The 20,554-nt window shown below is 42.2% G+C and overlaps 1 protein-coding gene across 1 annotated transcript in view; it reads right to left on the reverse strand.

Annotated features, from left to right (window-relative positions):
• LOC109462093 (hemicentin-2-like) overlaps positions 1 to 13,056 on the reverse strand; it is a 32,079-nt gene extending 19,023 nt beyond the window's left edge. The window contains exon 1 of the mRNA XM_019758590.1: positions 12,972 to 13,056. Coding sequence (XP_019614149.1) covers positions 12,972 to 13,056 — 85 coding nt within the window. The remainder of the gene's footprint in view (positions 1 to 12,971) is intronic.
• Between the last annotated feature and the right edge of the window lie 7,498 nt (positions 13,057 to 20,554).

Consider the following 20,554-nt stretch of genomic DNA (forward strand, 5'->3'; position numbering starts at 1 on the left):
GTTACCTTGAATTGGCGTCCCAGATTGATACTTCATATGCTCGGGTTGAGAAACTCTTTTCACGTAAATTGTGTAAAATATGAGGCTCATAAAATGCTCTGTGGGTGTTCCTTATACAAGGTAGAAAAATATTGAATGTCTCGACGATTTCATAGGATAGTCTGGCTGTATTTAATGATTTCTGTGGCACCATGTGTCTTCATAAGCCAGCTTTAACGAACATTATTATTATTTCTGGGTACTGAAATATTGTTTCGTGTGTCTGAGTTGTGAGTTTTCATTTCTGCTTAGTTGCATATTGGTTGGGAGGTGATTTTGACAGTGAGTTGTTTGTCCTAGCTGTAATTGTACATGTAGTAAGCATCTGCAATCTATGGTTTCCCATTTGCTGTTCCCTGTTGTTTTGTCATGTATTTTGTCGCTGTATACCTGTATGTCTGGTGGTGAGGTTAAAAAAACTACAGCTAGAGTACCTCACCACCTTGTTCTGTATTATACATGTCGAAATGCAAATATAAAAAGAATCTATGGCTTTATGAGGCAGTATTCGCAACATCCCCTCATTTATACTGTACCTGCCTACAATCCTCCATACCTTTCCAATCGTGCGTGTCTGTTGGGCTATGTATGATAAAACCTTGTAACAGTCTCGTGCTATTTCGGTCCAACTAATATGCCAGCGCCAATTTGCTGTGAGCACCCAATGTTGTGTACATAAGGCAGAAAGTCCCCTCATTTATACTGTACTTAGATATACTTCGAGTTTAGTATGAGGTGATTTTGACAGTCGGTAGTCGCAACCTCCCCCCGTGTATACTGTGCTTGCCTCCATACTTTTCCAATCGTGCGTCTCTGTTGGGCTATGTATGATAAAACCTTGTAACAGTCCTCTTGTGCTATTTCGGTCCAAATAATATGCCATCGCCAATTTACTGTGAGCATCCTATGTAATGTACCCCGGGCAGAACGTCCTCTCATTTATACTACACTTAGAATGACCTCTGAATTTTTCCCACTGTTATGCTGTTTGTTAACTATCGTCTTTCCAAGCGAAGCCAAGCCGAGAGAGATCGTCTAACGACCGAACTAACATCCAATATTTTAGCATCGGTGTGCTGTGATCATTCAATGCTGTGTGCCTCAAGCAGATAATTTATACTATCTTTCTTAGAAATCGTTCCGAATTTTCTAATCTGGTAGCCACTGTTGTGCTATCAGCAATGCCCTTCTGTGCTATTTTCATCCAAGTTACATGCTATATTCCAACAGTGATCGTCCAATGCTGTATACTTCAGGCAGAATGATTAGGTGATTACGGTTAAGTCCCGGGGCAACCGGCTCCTGTGTTCTCTTTACGCTGCAGAATCAAGCCGCCAGAAAAATGCGATTGATTTTCATGTATGAAGGGCGGAGAAGGATACGCAGTCATAAATTATTGATCCTCCTTGGGATGTTTGATGCCGAGCTCCTAATCTTTCTTCAAGTGGAGAGACAGTGAAAGAAAATTGACTGCTCGTCCACAATCTTTGGGTGTGGTCTACCAGACTAACTACGCTGGCTGTATATAACGCACAAAACGATAAGTAAACCGCTCTACCTGGTCAAACAACCATGTCATCCCAGCCAGGTAAGCACATACCCCACCGACCAGGGGAGTGTGGCCACCGTGGGGTTTGACTGGCAGGAGGGAAAGAAATAACCTTCCACGGCCGGACTCCCCTCTTCTACAATCTGTATTCCCGTAGAAAGGCCTGGTGGAGGCTATAGTCTTCAGCTTTACGTCCAATCTATGCTGAAGAATTGGATAGAAGGGGTGCAACGTACAGGTTTCCATATGTATGCTTCCATTGGTCATATCTTTATTGTTCTTCAAATATGTTTTGCTAGTAAATCATTATTTATTCTTTTTTATGTCGAAACGGACTAAAAGCATCGGAATAACCTTCAGACAGAGGAAAACATTTTATTGATGCCCCAGTAATGTACAAGCCGACGATACCATGTGAAAATCATATAATAGACAGGGAGCGAGAAAGGCCATGACAAAATGGTATAAACCTTTTTCCAGTTCAAAAGGTTCGGGCGTGCTACATGTTTTATGGTACAAGGGCAGCAGTGGTATATCGTCGTGTCCTCACAAAGTGACAAGAAAGCACGTTGTAGTAAAACAAACAGGGCAAAAGATGACTGATGCGTCGGAAGGTCATCGGCTGATTCTAAAAACCCAGTACATGAGTACATAATACGAGCACGTCTACATTTACTTCAGTGCACTCTGAGTCCTAACAACGGTAAAAGGTAATAAACCGGAATGGTTGGGAGTAGGAAAAGCCGATGCTTGATGGATAAAAGTACAGAGGTCAGGCTAAAGGTTTTTAGATGAGTGGAACGGTGTGGTGTTATGGCCCTGGGTGGCTACAGAAAGAGTGGACCGAACAAGGTGAAGGGCTGTTGAGGTTGTCATTAAGCTAGGTAGAGTTGACGGAGAAGATGGATATACAGCCAAGAAGCAACCTTAGCTCTGCTTTACTTGCCCCATTGCTTCCCTGTATACTACTCTGCCACCTGCCCCTATCTAAATGGTTAGTCCTCCCGTCATGCATTATTTTTCGTGTATCGAATATTTGTCAGAAGCAGCGTACCAGGGAGCGACCTGCCAAAACAACCTAATAGATTTCAGACGTCCGAGAAGGGTTTTGGGTTTTCTTAGAATGTTTAGGAACTGTGGAGGAGACTGTATGATGTGATTTATTACTAACTCCTGAGTTCCTCCACATACCTCCCACTTACTCCCACCTTCAGGTGTGACCTTCCTATCAACTGTCAGAACCCCCTCCCACCCACCATGAAACAAAAATTGTTATGACATGCAGACATGTGCATATAACCCCACACCTCGGCCGCCCAAAACAATAGTTCCTTCCCAAATGTAATGGTTGACTACCATAGGAACTACCCTATCCTCATTTACATGACAGCAACACTTAAGAGTCCTTGTCGTGAAACTAGTTTTTCCAGTTCCTTCACATGTGATTAGTGTCGATTTGTGCTCTCAGTTCATTAAGTCACGCTGCATGAAGAAGAGTTGCCGATGGCACTGGAAACGTCCGGAAGTTATCTCCGTTAATTATCAAGTAGAAGAGTTTTATTTGTCTCTGTGATTGACTATGTTAGACTTTGGCGAAGACCCATTCACAAAGATGCTGCCGCTGGTGTTGCAACACCCAATATATATACACCGATGGGGGCCTCAAAGGTATCAATAACTAAGGTATAACTAAGCTCCTCCCGTAAACAAAAGATCCGATCGGTTCGATATCCTGGTGACAGACGGTCTTACCGTCGGAAGCTGGGATAGCAGCGTACAACGCAATAACTTCCGAGTGATGTAGGTCGGCGTTATTTACGAGTAAGACACAGCAACTGGCCTTTATAAAAACCCTCCTTTGTCTGAAATCATCCAGATAAACACACCTTAAAGTCTGATAGATGCGAGCTGTCCAACTCTCCGCGGGATGGTATTGGAGATAGCGGATCTTTCGATTCATTTTATGCTAATAACCAAGAAATATCGCCTAAAATGAGGCCTTGTATATGTTTACCATAATTTACCGACAACTCGCATCTTCCACGCGATCTCAGAGGATTTGTAATGTCTTAAGGGGAATCACATCGCTCCAGGTGACCAATAAAGATAGCGCTGCTTGCCAAGCCAAGGAGAAGCCAAGACGCCAGGTAATGCCTCCCCGCGGCGGCTTACACGAAGACAAATATTGGCCCAGGATTCTCTTATAAAATGACTTTATTGGGAAACGAATGTATGTGGATAAAGTAAGACTACATTGATCTTCAATTACAGAACGGAGTTACTTAGTACGCGCGCCGGAGAACCACAGGAGTCAGACATGCTCTATAACTCCTGTCTACTACCGGCATTACCCAATCGATAAAGAAGTGCTCAATACGTGTCCCTATAAATTATCTGACCGGGTTTGCTTGGGTGGTTTCTTGAAGCTAGGTTTTGTGCCTCTGATGATGAAAGGGTAGATTCGTGATTAATTATGTACTCTTCTCTGTTGTCGCCCGCCCTTTGAAACAGCATCGTGCCTGTTGGTAAGCCTTGACCACAGCAGGACCATTGAAGAAGCTTATGAAGCGCGTCAACGAAGTGTCGTCTTCTCAACTGACACTGTCTGAGGTCAGTCTTCACGAAAACAGATACAGCAATTAGACGACGGTATCGACGTTTTCAGCCTCTAATTAACGTCTGGAAGGACATTAAGTTGCCACAGGATATCCTAGAATGGATTCTTAGATCTATATTTGTCTCAAACGAACGTCTGGGAGGTTTATTTAGAACTCAAACTACGTGAAGATGTCTTCTTCTGGCGGCCGAAGGCTTCTATTCCGGCCCAATAGCACGTTAGAATCGACGTTTCTGTCTGTACAGAAAAACATACCAAAGATTGCAAGGTAGCAAGGTAACCAGACATTCATAATCAATGATGTGTCATCGACTTGTCTCACAGCTAGCTATCATTTTACGCTTAAGATCTCTTTTGACGGATTTTGTGAGCTTATAAGCAACACAAATATGAAAAATTATAGTAGGCACATTATTCCCATTTTCGCTAAGTTTCTATCTGACAGATACAGATGCAGAATCGCTGTTGGTGGCTTTTATGACCTTCTAAGCAGTGCTACGATAAATGATAATGGGTCAACACAGCATAGAATCTTATCAACATTTACCATTATCTGTGCGGTTTTTTTTGCAGACGAAGAGCGTTTTTGCCTCGCAGATATAAATGCAGAATCACTGTTGATGGCTTTTTATGAACTTTTAAGAATCACAACGATAAATGATAATGGGTCAACTTAGCATAGAATCCGATCAACATTTACCATTATCTCTTTTTTTGCCGACCATGAGAGCATTTTTTTCCTGGCAGATATAAATGCAGATTTGCCGCTGATGGCTTATAAAGCAACACAATGATAAATGATAATAGGTTGACATTGTTATCGCCATTATCTCTGCGTTTTTTGCAGACGAAGAGCGTTTTTGCCTGGCAGATGTAGATCAGTGTTGGTGGCTTTTATGACCTTCTAAGCAGTGCTACGATAAATGATAATGGGTCAACACAGCAACACAACATTTACCATTATCGTTTTGGGGGGTGACCATCAGAGCATTTTTTTCCTAGCAGATATAAATGCAGATTTGCTGCTGATGGCATATAAGCAACACAATGATAAACGATAATAGGTTGTCTTTGTTATCGCCATTACAGATTTGAATATATCTTTACATGTAATGGTCCCCACAACACAAAAATAGGTAGATATATAAAGGAATGATTTGCTATTAGAAAAAATACCGAAACTTGTGATTAGCCCACTCGATTGTAACACTTTATCAAAGACTTGTGCTATCTCGTATTATTTGAATAATTATGATATAGATATGTTAGGTTTTATTCGACATTAGGTCTTATTCAACACACTTATCTTATGTTATTACTCTCTTTATGTAGTTTGCCATACATTGTACCATGTGCAATTGTCGTGCAATAAAGTGATAATAAATGATAATAGGCTGACATTGTTATCACCGTTATCTATGTTTTTCTTTTTTTTTTTTTTGCCTGGCAGATATAGATGCAGAATCACAGTTCATGGTTTTTTACGACCTTCTAAGCAGTGCTTCGATAAATGATGATGGGTCAACACAGCATAGAATCTGATCAACATTTACCATCATCATTTTTGGCGACCATGAGAGCATTTTATCCTGGCAGATATAAATGCAGATTTGCCGTTGATGGCTTATAAAGCAACACAATGATGAATGGTTGACTTTGTTATCACCATTATCTCTGTGTTTTTTTTTTTTTTTTGCAGACGAAGAGCGTTTTTGCCTGGCAGATACAGATGCAAAATCAGTGTTGGTGGCTTTTATGACCTTCTAAGCAGTGCTACGATAAATAATGATGGGTCAACACAGCATAGAATCTGATCAACATTTACCACTATCTTTTTTTTGGCGACCATGAGAGCATTTTAACCTGGCAGATATAAATGCAAAATCGCATTTCATGGCCTATAAACAGCACAATGATAAATTGATAAATGATAATAAATTGACAGTTACTTTTGCAGAAGAAGAGCGTTTTTGCCTGGCAGATACAGATGCAGAATCGGTGTTGATGACTTCTTATGACCTTTTAAGCAGCAACACAATGATGCATGATAATAGGTTGACATTGTTATCGCCATTATCTCTGCGTTTTTTTGCAGACGAAGAGCGTTTTTGCCTGGCAGATATAGATGCAGAATCACTGTTAAATACTTTTTATGAATATATGAACAACCCAACGATAATAATAATAGGTCAACAGCATAGAATCTGATCAACATTTACCACTATCCTTTTTGGGTGACGACCATCAAGGCATTTCTTCCTGGCAGATATAAATGCAGATTTCCCGCTGGTGGCATATAAGCAACACAATGATAAATTATAATAGATTGACATTGTTACTTTTGCAGAAGAATAACGTTTTTGCCTGGCAGATATACATGCAGAATCACTGTTGATGACTTCTCTTATGACCTTACACGCAGCAACACAATGATGCATGATAATAGGTTGACTTTGTTATCGCCATTATCTCTGCATTTTTTGCAGACGAAGAGCGTTTTTGCCTGGCAGATACAGATGCAGAGTGGGGTTGTGTAGTGTGTTAATCTCGCCCCTGATACCCACAAGACAGATCGTACGTTATAACGGTCTGTACGCCGGGGAGCGCGCAGCACAGTGGCGGAGCCTATGAGCATCCCTCACCAGGTAATGCGTGCGGTATCTCTTCCCATCTCCTCACCCTGAAAGACCTGCTAGATGTATCACACAACCGTGCCGGATTCCATCACTCTTGGAACAAGTCTTCTATCAGGGCGCGATGATCGGAAGCTATACGCGGCGTGTTTGTGCATGCACGTCCGGTAAGTTTCTCCAGTAGATCTCAGAACCACATACCAGCCCAGAAAAGAACAAGAAATATACATGCTTTCACATATCAGAGTTATCAACCAAGGATTGAGGTATAGATTCAAAAGCTAAGGGCGGTCCTACAGGCTATACAGATACAGAAGCTTCGTCGCGGTGTGCGTATATATGTAGGCCCGGTAAGTATTGATCCACATGATCGTGGAACCATACACCAGCCCAGAAAAGAACAAGAAATAGCCTTGCCTTCACATATCAGAGTTATCAACCTAGGATTGAGGTATAGATTCAAAAGCTAAGGGCGGTCCTACAGACTATACAGATACAGATACAGAAGCTTCGTCGTGGCGTGCGTATACGTACATGCAGGCCCGGTAAGTATCTCTATTTGATCGTGGAACCATACAACAGCCCAGAAAAGAACATGAAACAGCCATGCCTTTAAATATCAGAGTTATCAACCAAGGATTGAGGTACAGATACAGAAGCTGTTGTGTTACGCCGAAGGGCGGTTCTACAGGCTATACAGATACAGATAGAGAAGCTGGTGTGTTACGCCGAAGGTCAGTTCTACAGTTTAAACAGATACAGATACAGAAGCTGGAGGGGCGGTTCCACTGGCTATACAGATACAGATACAGCTACAGGCTATACAGCTACAGATACAGAAGCTGGTGTGTTACGCCGAACGGCGGTTCTACAGTTTATACAGATACAGATACAGAAGCTACGCGGCGTGCGTCTGCATGCGCGCCCGGTAAATCTCTCCACTTGATCGCGGAAGCATATGCTCGGGTCGAGATCCCGTCTCCGTTGATTGCTCCCGGCGTGTGTTCGGGGTCAGTTGACCGATCGGGGTCCGCGCAAAGCGTGCCCGACGGACCGCGGCCACAAAGTGGACAATTTAGTACAACTCGGCGTAACGTATGGCCGTGTCAGATAGCGCCGCTTTCATCCCAGTTTAAGCCAGTAATGGTCGATAAGATGTTATCCGACATTTCCACGTACCATACGTCAGATGTTACTCCTCAGGCTACTGGAGAACCGCGGAAATCTGTGATATCAAACCACAAGGCCGTCAATTAGTGCATGGATGCTGCTGTATGTCAACCAGGCGGCAAAAAGTATGAAAGACAAAGGCACATAAAATACTGAGGGAAATTACATGTTGGAACATGTAGCAAATTTAGTAACAGAATTTTACATAGATGCAATGAAAACGTTGCATGGCTCATCACATCAAATCATCCACATTGGCTGCTCCCAAGACAACGTTACAGAAGCCTTTGAGCATCTTTGTACTGCAGGTTATTTCAAAACTCAAGACTCGGTCACAAAATATTGAAGGATGCGAAGATTTCAACCTGTCCTTCCAGTACACTGCGCTGAATACTGAATCATTCGGAATAGTTTTGTAATCTAAAAACTATGCCTTGTAGTACTGTAACGCACGTACATGTAGGTGTTCCAGCCAGCTTCTTTGGTGCACAGGCAAGGAAGACTTAGGGGCTTAAAAATACAATCGGAAGTGTTGAAACCCAATAACACCATTAGAGAAACATTTTAAGATGTCACGATTCCACCATATCCTTCCAATGCCCCTACGTTGGTTATTTTTGAATCTGTAGACGTCGATAATCTAAAAATCATGCCTTACAGTACTGTAACACACGTATGTGTTCCATCAAGACACTCTGGCGCTCAGGCGAGAGAAATTTGGCGGTTTTGAAATACGATCGGAAGTGTTGAAACCCCAGAACACCATTAGAGAAATCTTCTGAGATGTCAAGACTCCGCCATATCCTTTTACTGCTTTACTTCTGTATCTCAAAATCATGTCTTGCAGTACTGTAACACAACGTACGTACATACAAGTAATTGTTCCTGCAAGTCACTTTGATCGGAGTTGCTGAAACCCCTTAACACCATTAGAAAAACGTTCTGAGATGTCAGGATTCCGCCATATCCTTTCACTGCCTTACTATTTATCTCAAAATCATGTCTTGCAGTACTGTAACACAACGTACGTACATACAAGTAATTGTTCCTGCAAGTCACTTTGATCGGAGTTGCTGAAACCCCTTAACACCATTATAGAAAAACGTTCTGAGATGTCAGGATTCCGCCATATCCTTTTACTGCTTTACTTCTGTAATCTAAAAATCATGCCTTGCAGTACCGTAACACAAGTGCATACAAGTAATTGTTCTAGCAAGACACAGGCGAAGAAACTGGATGGTTTTGTAATACAACCTAGAGTGTTACAGAAACCTTCTGAGATCTCAAGATTGCATCTTTTCCGTCCACTACCCTACGCTGAATTGTTCGAAACAAGTACTTTTTTCTTAAATGTGCAAACCTCTCTAATCCAAAAATTGTGTCTTGCAGTACTTTACCGCAGGTTATTGTTCCGACAAGACACTCTGGCGCTCAGGCTAAGGAAACTCCGCAGTTTTTAAAATACGGCCGGGAGTGCTCACAGCGGTTGTGTGCCATTACCTCGCCTTGGCTTCCGGCGCTCCGTGATGTGATTTCCTTCGCGTAACGGCGAGATCAGGTGCGGAGTGATGAAAGGCAGCCCATTCCCGCACGAAGTCATGCTTTCTCACCCTATTCTTATTTAATGGAGGCCGCGAGAATGGTGGATGTGATGGGAGTAATGCGTTACGTGTGGGATTTCTCCTTGGTGCTGAAACGCTGGGAGTTGTTGTTTCTGAGAAGGAGTGCCACTAAGTACATTTTACGGACAGATGGTAAAGGTTTTTCCAAATGTAATGTTGCAGCGCTAGTAAATATTGCGGAAGAAAATTATAAAAGACTGCAAAAAAGGAATTTTTACGCAAGCTTTAAGAGTGCTTAATGAGCGGGATTCTTGAAGTGGAAACTTTCGTTACTGAATCGTAGGTCTTTGTGCGAAGATCGTAGAAAACATACAGTAAAGATGCAACAAACAGAAAATTTACATATTGTACTAAATCAAAAAGAAAGTTAAACAACCGGAATATCACAGGAAAGGAACGTAGGAAGTAGGAATTGTGTTACTTCCTACGGACAAACAGAGCTACATTCTCGTGTACATGTCTTTTCATGATGGCCAAGACTGCAGGTGGGTACGTTGTGATATTTACAGAAGAGTTTGCTTGACAGTTAGAGAAGTTAAATACTGATTTTAAAGTTATTAAGACTGACACACTAGCTATTGGCGATGGTTTTAATCTTGGACACGATTATACTTCACCCAAGCGACAACTTTACTTTGCAAAAAAAAAAAAAGGCCACTGCATTGTTCACCACCTCATTCCACGGAACACTGATTTCCACCGCATCCATTCTTCATACAATCTACGCAAAGACTAACATACTACTTACATGTAGCAATGGCTTCAAGCCTGGACAAGATTATACTTCACCCAAAGTACAAATCTACATTGAAATAAAAAATGGCTACTGCAGTGTTCACCATCACCCTCCACTGAACACATATTTCCACTGCAACCATTCTTCATACAATCTACTCAAAGATATCCTCCCGGTGACTTTTAATGCTGATTCCAAAGTTTTTAAGACTAACATACTAACTAGCAATGGCTTCAAGCCTGGACAAGATTATACTTCACCAAAGCTAAAAATATACTTTGAAACCAAAAAATGGCTGCTTCATTGTTCACCACCTCCCTCCACTAAACACTTATTTCCACCGCAGCAAAGTTTTTAAGACAACATACTACCTACATGTAGCAATGGCTTCAAGCCTGGACAAGATTATACTTCACCCAAGCTAAAAATATACTTTGAAATTAAAAATGGCTGCCTCATTGTTCACCACCTGAACACTTATTTCCGCCGCGGCCATTCTTCATACAATCTATCTAAAAACGGCCTCCCAGTGGCTTTTAATGCTGATTTCAAAGTTTTTAAGACAACATACTACCTACATGTTGCAATGGCTTCAATTAAAAATGGCTGCTGCATTGTTCACCACCTGAACACTTATTTCCACCGAAGCCATCCTTCATACAATCAACTCTAAACACGGCCTCCTGGTGGCTTTTAATGCTGATTTCAAAGTTTTTAAGACAACATACTACCTACATGTAGCAATGGCTTCAAGCCTGGACAAGATTATACTTCACCCAAGCTACAGATTTACTTTGAAATCAGAAATGGCTTCTGCATTGTTCAACACCTCCCTCTACTGAACACTCATTTCAACCGCAGCCATTCTTCATACAATCTAATGAAAGACGGCCTCCCAACTTTTCATGCTGATTTCAAAGTTTTTAAGACAACATACTACCTACATGTAGCAAAGGCCTCAAGCTTGGACAAGAATATACTTCACCCAAGCTAAAGATATACTTTGAAATCAAAAATGGCTGCCTCATTGTTCACCACCTGAACACTTATTTCCACCGAAACCATCCTTCATACAATCTATATAAAAACGGCCTCCTGGTGGCTTTTACACCGCAGGAGTCCGCCTGGAGAAACCGCCGCGGCTGTGAGCGTGGTCCGGAACAACATCAATCTCAGAATCAATCATCGAGCGATGAAATATTTAACAGGACAAGTGCACGTTGATATGGATACATGGCCGACACACACACCGTTCAACAGTCGCGGTTTTCACAGGAAGAGCTCAATACAATACTTTTTATTCACATTATTTGGCAGTCAGTGTTGGCTGAATTGTACAAGTGTTACATAATAAAAACTTGAAAGAAATACAAATTTAAAAGTACGGCATTGACGATTAAAATTAAACAGATTTTCATAGGTCGGTCCATTTAAAAACAGAGGCGGACTATTTACAGGTCTTGATTACTGAAGCTTATTGCCTGGAAGAGGAATGATTATCTCAGTCTTTTATTTCGAGCGATGAAATATTTAACAGGACAAGTGCACGTTGATATGGATACATGGTCGACACACACACCGTTCAACTGTCGCGGTTTTCACGCGGGATGAACTCGCGTAGAGGCGCCTCCATTCGTCAGAGAGTGAACAATTGGCCACGTACCGAGTCCGATGCCGTCTGTACATGTATCTTCCCGTATCTCAAGGCCTTTCGATTATTTCTTCTATGCGTAGATATTGTGTTACGAGGAAGCGTCATATAAGAGGTAAACGGCGAAAATAATCTCCCAAACAAAAACGAAGAAATGTTGCCATCATTGAAAACAATACAACGTTCTCCACTCACTATATTGCATACACTGTGATTTGGTTTTATATCTAGGTGTATCCCGTATCTCAAGGCCTTTCGATTATTTCTTTTATGCGTAGATATTGTGTTACAAGGAATCGTCATATAAGAGGAAAACGACACAAAGCATAATCTGCCAAGCATAACGACGAAATGTTACCATCGTCGAAAACAGTACAACGTTATCCATAGACTACTTCATGTACATGTACTGTGATTTGGCTTTTATATCTAGGTGTTTGTGTAAAAGAATCATGACGAATATGTGCTTCGAAAAGTCCCGATTGAACCCCAAATCACGCTCTGGCATGTGAATTCATGAAACAAACCGACCAGGCGATCGCTCGGGCGTACCCGTGGGATCCCCCGTGTAGGTTTTGAGACGTATGCCGCCGCCGCTGGGAGATTCAGACCGCAAACGTAAATCACACCAACGGGCCTCCGCTGTACTGACAACTACACAACTACAGCCGCTCCACTCCGATACACGATCCAACAACACACACGACAGGCACAGACAGGAGAGAGAAAAAAATCAGATCCTACTCACCGCTGTGAAAGAAGAAGTCAAACAGCAGGAAGACGACGAGAAGGTAAAAAATAAATAAATCACACGAAAGGGCCTCCACTGTACTGAAACCTACACAACTACTGCCGCTCCACTCCGATACACGATCCACACACACACACACACACACACACACACACACACACACACACGACAGGCACTGAAAGAAAAAATCAGATCCTACTCACCACTGTGAAAGAAGAAGTCGAACAGCAGGAAGACGACGAGAAGGCAGTGGTGAGAACGCAGAGTGAAGGCCCGTGAAGGTCCCATCGTTGTGAATGAACACTCCGTCCTTCCGTACCTACGGGAAGCCTTGCTTGCTTGGTGCCACACCACGAGTCTTTAGAGAACGACAAGCCCCGCTTTACTCTAACGTTCCCGGTACTCTTCCTTTACCGTGATCAGTAAAGCGTCGTTACCTACGGGAAGCCTTGCTTGGTGCCACACCATGAGTCTTTAGAAAACGACAGGCCCCGCTATACTCTAACGTTCCCGGTACTCTTCTTTTATCCTGATCAGGTTCAGAAAAGCGTCCTTACCTACGGGAAGCCTTGCATGGTGCCACGCAACCAGTCTTTAGAAACCGACAAGCCCTTCTGCTCTACTCTAACGTTCCCGGCACTCTTTTGACGTGGTTCAGGGAAGCGACAAGCGGGAAGTTTTTCTTCTTCTTCTTCTTTCCCCACGCACAGCAGAGTAAGTTGTAGCAGCAGCAGCGTACGTCGCCAGGCAGGTGCGTTTGTCTCGGCTTCGCGGAGAGCAGGAATCGGCCGGCTGCAGCAGCGGCGTTCGCGGCGCGAGCTCGGCTAGCTTCGCTCGTGTCCCGTCCCGCCCGAATCCGACGCGAAAATAAACGATTTGAACCCTGCCCACCGGCTTATCCCCCGGCTACTACCGTCCCGCTAATCACGCTAAATTAGTATGGACTGCGCAGGCCCGAGCCTCATTAGAAATCCCGGCGGGTTTTGTACCGTTGTCAATCAGGATGAACACACCAGGCTTATCTGACCCTTTCAGCTACCTCTCAGCTCAAATGATATTTAGCCTCGCCGTGTTCCACGTAATGGTGGAAGCGATAAAGGAGGAAAAAAAGGGCGAAAGATGACCCAGAAAATGAGGTTCCGCGTAGGGTAGGGAGTACTAGGGACTAGTGTTTGTTCTTCCCGTCATGTATGTGGAGCAACTCAATCGATGGACGATAGAGATGGGTCGGCATTAATTAGCCGCCGTGTTGTGGAGACCTGTACTGGATGGCTCCCCCGCTACAGTCTATGGAAAAGACGGGCGTGTGCATTAAAGAAGTTGGTTTAACGATAATAGGCGGGGTATTGGGCCCTTTATGTACCGTCGTATTCTCTTTCATTGCTCGGCGCTGCTCGGTGATTGTCAGCGAGAGGGCGATTTATGCTTCACGATGAAGAAAGATTTTCTCGAGCCGTAATCCAGAGTACATAGAGGAATTGTCGTGTATCATTCTAAGCGCCGAAATGGGTGATAATGCACGCTTTCGTAGTCGCCACGCCGGCGGAAAATCCCCCACGTTGTTCCAAGCGTCAAATGCGTGATAGATAGGCCGAGGGAACTTCGTTGTACGTTTAACGTCGCCCATTGACACAAAATCTGAATCCAAAGCAAAAACAATGTATCATATCGTAACACGTAATCTTATTTTTCAAATAACTTTGTTAGCATTAGCATTTTCTAATGTCTTGGGGTGGTGGGGCTATGGCGCACTGACATGTCAACTTTGCGTGTATAAATGTTAATCGTACTTTTTTCATTGTGTGGCGCTGTTAATATAGGTTATAAACTTGAGTGCAGCGTCACACTGTCCTTGTTATGTTTTGATGAGTAAAAAATGTATCATATCTGTTAATATTCTGAATCTGAATTGATGCAACAAAACCATGCAATCAGTCAACTGCCATTTTTGCCATATTTTTCACAGTGACTTGTCCATCGCTGTAAGCCCTTACCGAGTTGCATGAATTGTTCGGCAGCGTGTCCATTTTGACACTAGACAACGGAAGACACAGGTCAAGATCAATCATGAAAATAGCCCAAAATGACCCACTATAGAGAGCTACCAGAAACAAACACTAAAGTAGTATGCCTGCAAAGTAGACTGATGATGTACGTGAAAACCTGTAAATCTAACCTACCACACACTCCTGGGGCCTACGAACAAATATTGTGTTACTCGTTTCCTGACCGACCCAAGTAAAAATCCGCCGACATTTTTACGTGGTTGACCGCTAGCAACGCCATAAAATTAGCGGTGTGACATTTGAATTTTAAAGCCTATGAAACTTTATGTCACGCATTTGTGAAATCATTAACTTACTGGGTAAATCCGGTGAAATATCTGTCCCTTTTCTACATTGACTACAATCAAACGGAGGGGCGGTCCTCGTCCTCATGCATTTATTTTTATATTGTTAAACTGTAATTCCTAGTTCATTTCAGCCATTTTATCAAAGAATAAAGAGAATCCCTACGTACAGACCCTACTGTTTCTAGCACACAAATTGGAAACACAACGTCTACCTTTGACCCAACGTCTACCTCTGACCCAACGTCTACCTTTGACCCAGTGTTGACGTCAAAGACGCCATGTGACAAGCCTCACTGGGTCATTCTACTGAGGAGGACCAGAAAGCTCTAGGTTAGAGAATTTTTGTGTTGGATCTAAAGTTTAAACTCTGAACAGGAAACAAAGCAAGTTTTCCATAGGCCTAGTCGACATTTCCCGGCAGAACCTCTCATGTTGTCGGCGGAATTATCACCTGTGGCGCCTCGGCTGTTATCACAGACCCGGCGGCTTTCCTACCGCCTCTGTCGTCGGGCGCTTCATCCCCGGGCTTTCAAGGCAGCCAATGCTGTTTTTAGGGCTTGAAACCCCGATTTGTCAAAGCCAATATTCTAGTCATTCATCTACATAGTTGAAACCACACTGTTCCAATGTACATTGACCAAAAAATTCCCAAAATTTTGACGAAAAATGGTTAGTGAAAGTGCCCTGGGATGGTTTTTAGGGTACAACCCCAAAAATAAATGGCTTTAAAGGCATCCAGTTTTAGGGCTTGAAAACCCAATTTTTTAAGGCCAGTATTCCAGTCATTTATCTACATAGTGAGTTGAAACCACAGTGTCCTAATGTATATTGACCCTCATGGTGCAAAAAAGTCCAAAGTTCAGACGGAAAATGGTTACTGAAAGTGTCACTATCACAAAGATTGCTTCTTTCAGAATATTTACAGTTTTGCTGCTCTGAAATCGCATTGGATGCTTTTAACACACACCACTCAACTATTACACAACACAACACCGCATCATATTCCATTCCAAGGATTTAACACAAAACTCTTACACAACATATACACACCATATATTGCCTTATCCCCAGACTTAAACATACACAACACTCAACTCTTACAAAACGCCGTATCACACAGCTGATAAAGCCAGTCTGTCCACGCCCAGATGTGCGCCACGCTACGTGAGACTCTCGCCAAGAAGCGCCGTTAGCTTTGCTCACGATTTTAACGATAACGGGAGGCTCTTGAGTGACTTGTGTACTCTGATACGAGTTCCTTGAAAGCTTCCTTTGGCGGTTAAGAAAGTAATCTTCGTTTTCTGTTAAGGAGAGCGTCGTTCCATGCAGCACGTCGGTTTTGCTAAATGTAGAAGCCAGTGGCGAGACGCTTTATTGAACCTGTTTAGTACGAAACTTTGAATGAGCGTTAAATCATCTCAACAACATTAACAGTCATGAATAAGGAAGGTGAACCTTTGCAGAGAAAAATGAAAAGCCAACAACATTTATTCCTAAGGTGTTTTGGCAGTTTATTGAGACTCTATCATCAAATTTGAAATGGGGAATAAATCAATTCATCATCACAGCAACATAAACAGAAATAAAGTAAGAAGAAAGATTAAAATCTAAAATTCGGCATCATATATTTTAAGATATTTGTTTAGTTGTTTTGTCTACTTCTGTACCAAACGTTCAATGTAGGATGTATTGCCCAAATAACATCCACGGGAAGGTGAACATGTACAGGAAAAGATTTAACCACTTTTCAAAATCTTTTTGTATTTCGTCTCGAACAACAACTTTATAAAAATGACCAGCATTCATCCTTGTACTAACGGTATTGATAAAGTAAGCTATAATAATGCAAAGACAAATAGTTTAAACATCGACAGAGAAGATAAAACATTGAACAACATTCATCTTTGAGGTATTTTCGGATCTTCTTGTCAAATAAAAACCTAAAAACAAATGGCTAACACAAATCCATGGACATAAGACATCAAAAAGGTCAGCTAAAATTAGGCTCTTTGCAGGGAATCCCAGATGCCTTATAAAACGCATCACCAATAAACGCTATCAATAAAACTTAATCTGTCAATAAAGACAACTATATGGCCCCCCTTTACGATCCTTCCCCGTTGCACAATCAAACGCCTGTCAATAAACATCTATGAATAAAATCTAAACCATTAAAACCACAGGCCAGAATATGGCGGATTACTAAATCACTGCTTTCCTTATTACAGCATGATAAAGATAACGTTTACGCACTTAATTCGAAAATTCTAAAACACAGCAACTGAAGACGATTTTACTGCATATCCTGATCTATCAAATTAAAAAAAATTGTGAAATTATAACCGAAAAACACACAACCAAGGTTATAGCAAAAGAAGCAGCCCAACATCAGTGTCATCATGTTTTCCATGTAAAATACAAACATGTTGACACTTGAACATTAGTTGGCATTTAGTAGGAAAGGATAACACTACTGTAAAAATGAGCTCCTCTACATTTTGTTGACTCGATGTTACAAGCGGATCCTTAACCTCGCAGGCAATATATTTGACAAACGAGATGCTCCCGGTCAAAAGAGAGACAATACAAAAATCATTTCCAAGCTTGTGTCCTTAGGTGGTCAGTAGGCAGATTCACAACGGTCTACAATTGTATGGTGTCGTCCACGTGACTATTACATCAGCATTGTCAACCATATTGGATAATGAACCCTGAGATTATCAATGAATGTATGATAACAGTGATGTGGCTGTTGTATTATAGTCTTACACATTGATAGGCCTGTTCCTTCCCAGTTCAACTAATCAGATGTTGAATGGTGAAGAAAGGGGTTTATCGTGTGTGGTGGTTTAGCGTTTAGCACTTCCGTCTATAGAGAAAGAGACAATCAAAGATGAACACAGAAATCTGATCTCTCACCTCTTTGTCTGTTAGACATGCTTTGTTGGCTGTAATTTGCCTTTCTTTCGCCAGATGTCCTCACTGTGCAATGAAGAAGCCACTTGCAGCTGCAGGTCAGCGTTAGATCGGATTGTCCTGATACGTCAGTCTGGATTTTTTTCCTCAATTCATAATTTCCCTTCAGGCAAGGAGGTTATCTTTTCACCGGCTTCGCTTCCTTCCTTTGTGAATAGGATCACTCAAAACTTGCAAGTGGTGGACTTTATCTTTTGAGAAGTGAATGAACTTTGTAAACTGTCATGGTAGTTCATCTGAGTGTTTTGGTAGCTACATGTTTAAGTAAAAACTTTTGATCCAACACCAAAAGAGCTTTCTGCCAGTCACTCTGGTCTTCCTCAGTAGACTGGCCCAGTGGGCTTGTCACCTGGCTTCTTTGAAGTGTGACAATACAATTTTCAAACGAGGTGACTTAAACTCACATGAGTGTGTAACGTTGTTTGAGTAAACATTGGGTCCAATGTTGTGTACCTTTTTAAACACCCTGCAAACACATGAATGAATTTCAAGCAGACTACAACACCGCAATGGCCTTTTATTTCTTAAGGAATGTATTCCTGAGATGACCAACAGATTTGCTGGGTTTTTTTCAAAGCATTCATTTCAATACTTTTTTCCCTAGCTATAGTATACAGTGAACCAGTAACACCTAGCTTCAGTATGCAGTGCACATTACCATGCTGGTATGACGAAAACAAATGAATATGCAACATGAGAGACCGGCATCATGATTTGAAATTTCATCATAAATGTTATTCAAATAGCCAGCTTCAGACAATTAACTCCACCATTTACGTAAGACCGATCTTAGGTTGTTTGTCACACTGCATTGCGGATCAGCTACATGCAGAAGGAGGCTGACACACCCTACAAGAACAAGAACAACAACAACCTGTGCCCGAGTTCCTGTTCAGAAAGTGACAACTAAAGCTATTCTGACCAACTTGAAAGGTATGTATCTGCAGGAGGATAAATGATCAGATTTTGATTCTCTAAGGAGGTATGACGGGGGAAGGTTTGTTGTTTTTTTTTTACTGACGACAATGTTTGATAGCTGTCAGAAAAGTCTGGATATCAGAAAATTTCCATCTCAATATCTGCTTGGGAAAAGGTTTGTTCTAACGAAAGCGAAGTAACAGGGGTGCTTCGGCATGATTGTTTTATTTGCTGACGTGGCACTATCGTTAAAATTTTTGCTGGAACCAGAACTACAGATAAACCATCCTGACTTTGCTAAGCCACAGTCTGTTTAGACTGTTTTTAACGCTTAATGTAACGACCATTTCGCCTACACAAGGCTTTCCAAAATGAACACGGTAACACAGCTTAAGCTTATCTGTCTTCGCTTGCCTGGAGATTTTTTACAATTGCATTATTCAGTAGAATGCATGTACCTAAGGAACTCAGTACTACAATGGCTAATTTTTCATGATATTTCAGAAATAGAAGTAAAGTATACAATATTTCTAGTCTTCTGTTGGTTTGTTCCTTGTCTGGGAGGTCAAAACAGGGCCATAAGCAGGAGAGCACACTATCAATATTCAAGCAGCACTTCTCAGACAATTAACAGGTACATACAATAAAAACTGGAAACAGGGGCCCCGCCGGGTAGTTTACGGGCTGTTTTCTGTATTTTCGGGAGCGGCTGTCAGAATCCTTTATGTGACGGGATGCGTATTTTTTTATTACCGGGAGTTATCATCAACACGGGTCCCAGCGACAAATCTAAAGTACGCCGTACTCTAATGGTGATATATGTATATGAATTATATATAGGGATATCCTTGCAGGGATTCCAACCCAGAACAATCAGATTCTAAGGCAACAACCCTAGCCTAACCCCAAAAGCATCTTGTCACTCTCTCAATCCTACATATATAGTTAGCAGAAAACAAGGGGCAAAACGAAGTCACACTGGACACCTATAGGGATAGGGATAGGGATAGGGATAGGGATGGGGATGGGGATAGGGATAGGGATAGGGACAGGGATAGGGTTAGGGATGGGGATAGGGATATGGATAGGGGATAGGGATAGGGTTAGGGATGGGGATAGGGTTAGGGATATGGATAGGGTTAGGGATGGGGATAGGGATAGGGATAGGGATAGGGATAGGGTTAGGGATGGGGATAGGGTTAGGGATAGGGATAGGGATAGGGATAGGGTTAGGGATGGGGATAGGGATAGGGATAGGGATAGGGATAGGGTTAGGGATAGGGATAGGGATAGGGTTAGGGATGGGGATATTGATAGGGATGGGGATAGGGTTAGGGATAGGGATAGGGATAGGGATTGGGATAGGGTTAGGGATGGGGATAGGGATAGGGATAGGGATAGGGATAGGGTTAGGGATGGGGATAGGGATAGGGATAGGGATAGGGTTAGGGATAGGGATAGGGATAGGGATAGGGATAGGGATAGGGTTAGGGATGGGGATAGGGTTAGGGATAGGGATAGGGATAAGGTTAGGGATGG

Source organism: Branchiostoma belcheri, unplaced genomic scaffold, assembly GCF_001625305.1.
Source record: "Branchiostoma belcheri isolate BF01 breed outbred unplaced genomic scaffold, Haploidv18h27 scaffold99, whole genome shotgun sequence".
Classification (NCBI taxonomy): Eukaryota; Metazoa; Chordata; class Leptocardii; order Amphioxiformes; family Branchiostomatidae; genus Branchiostoma; species Branchiostoma belcheri.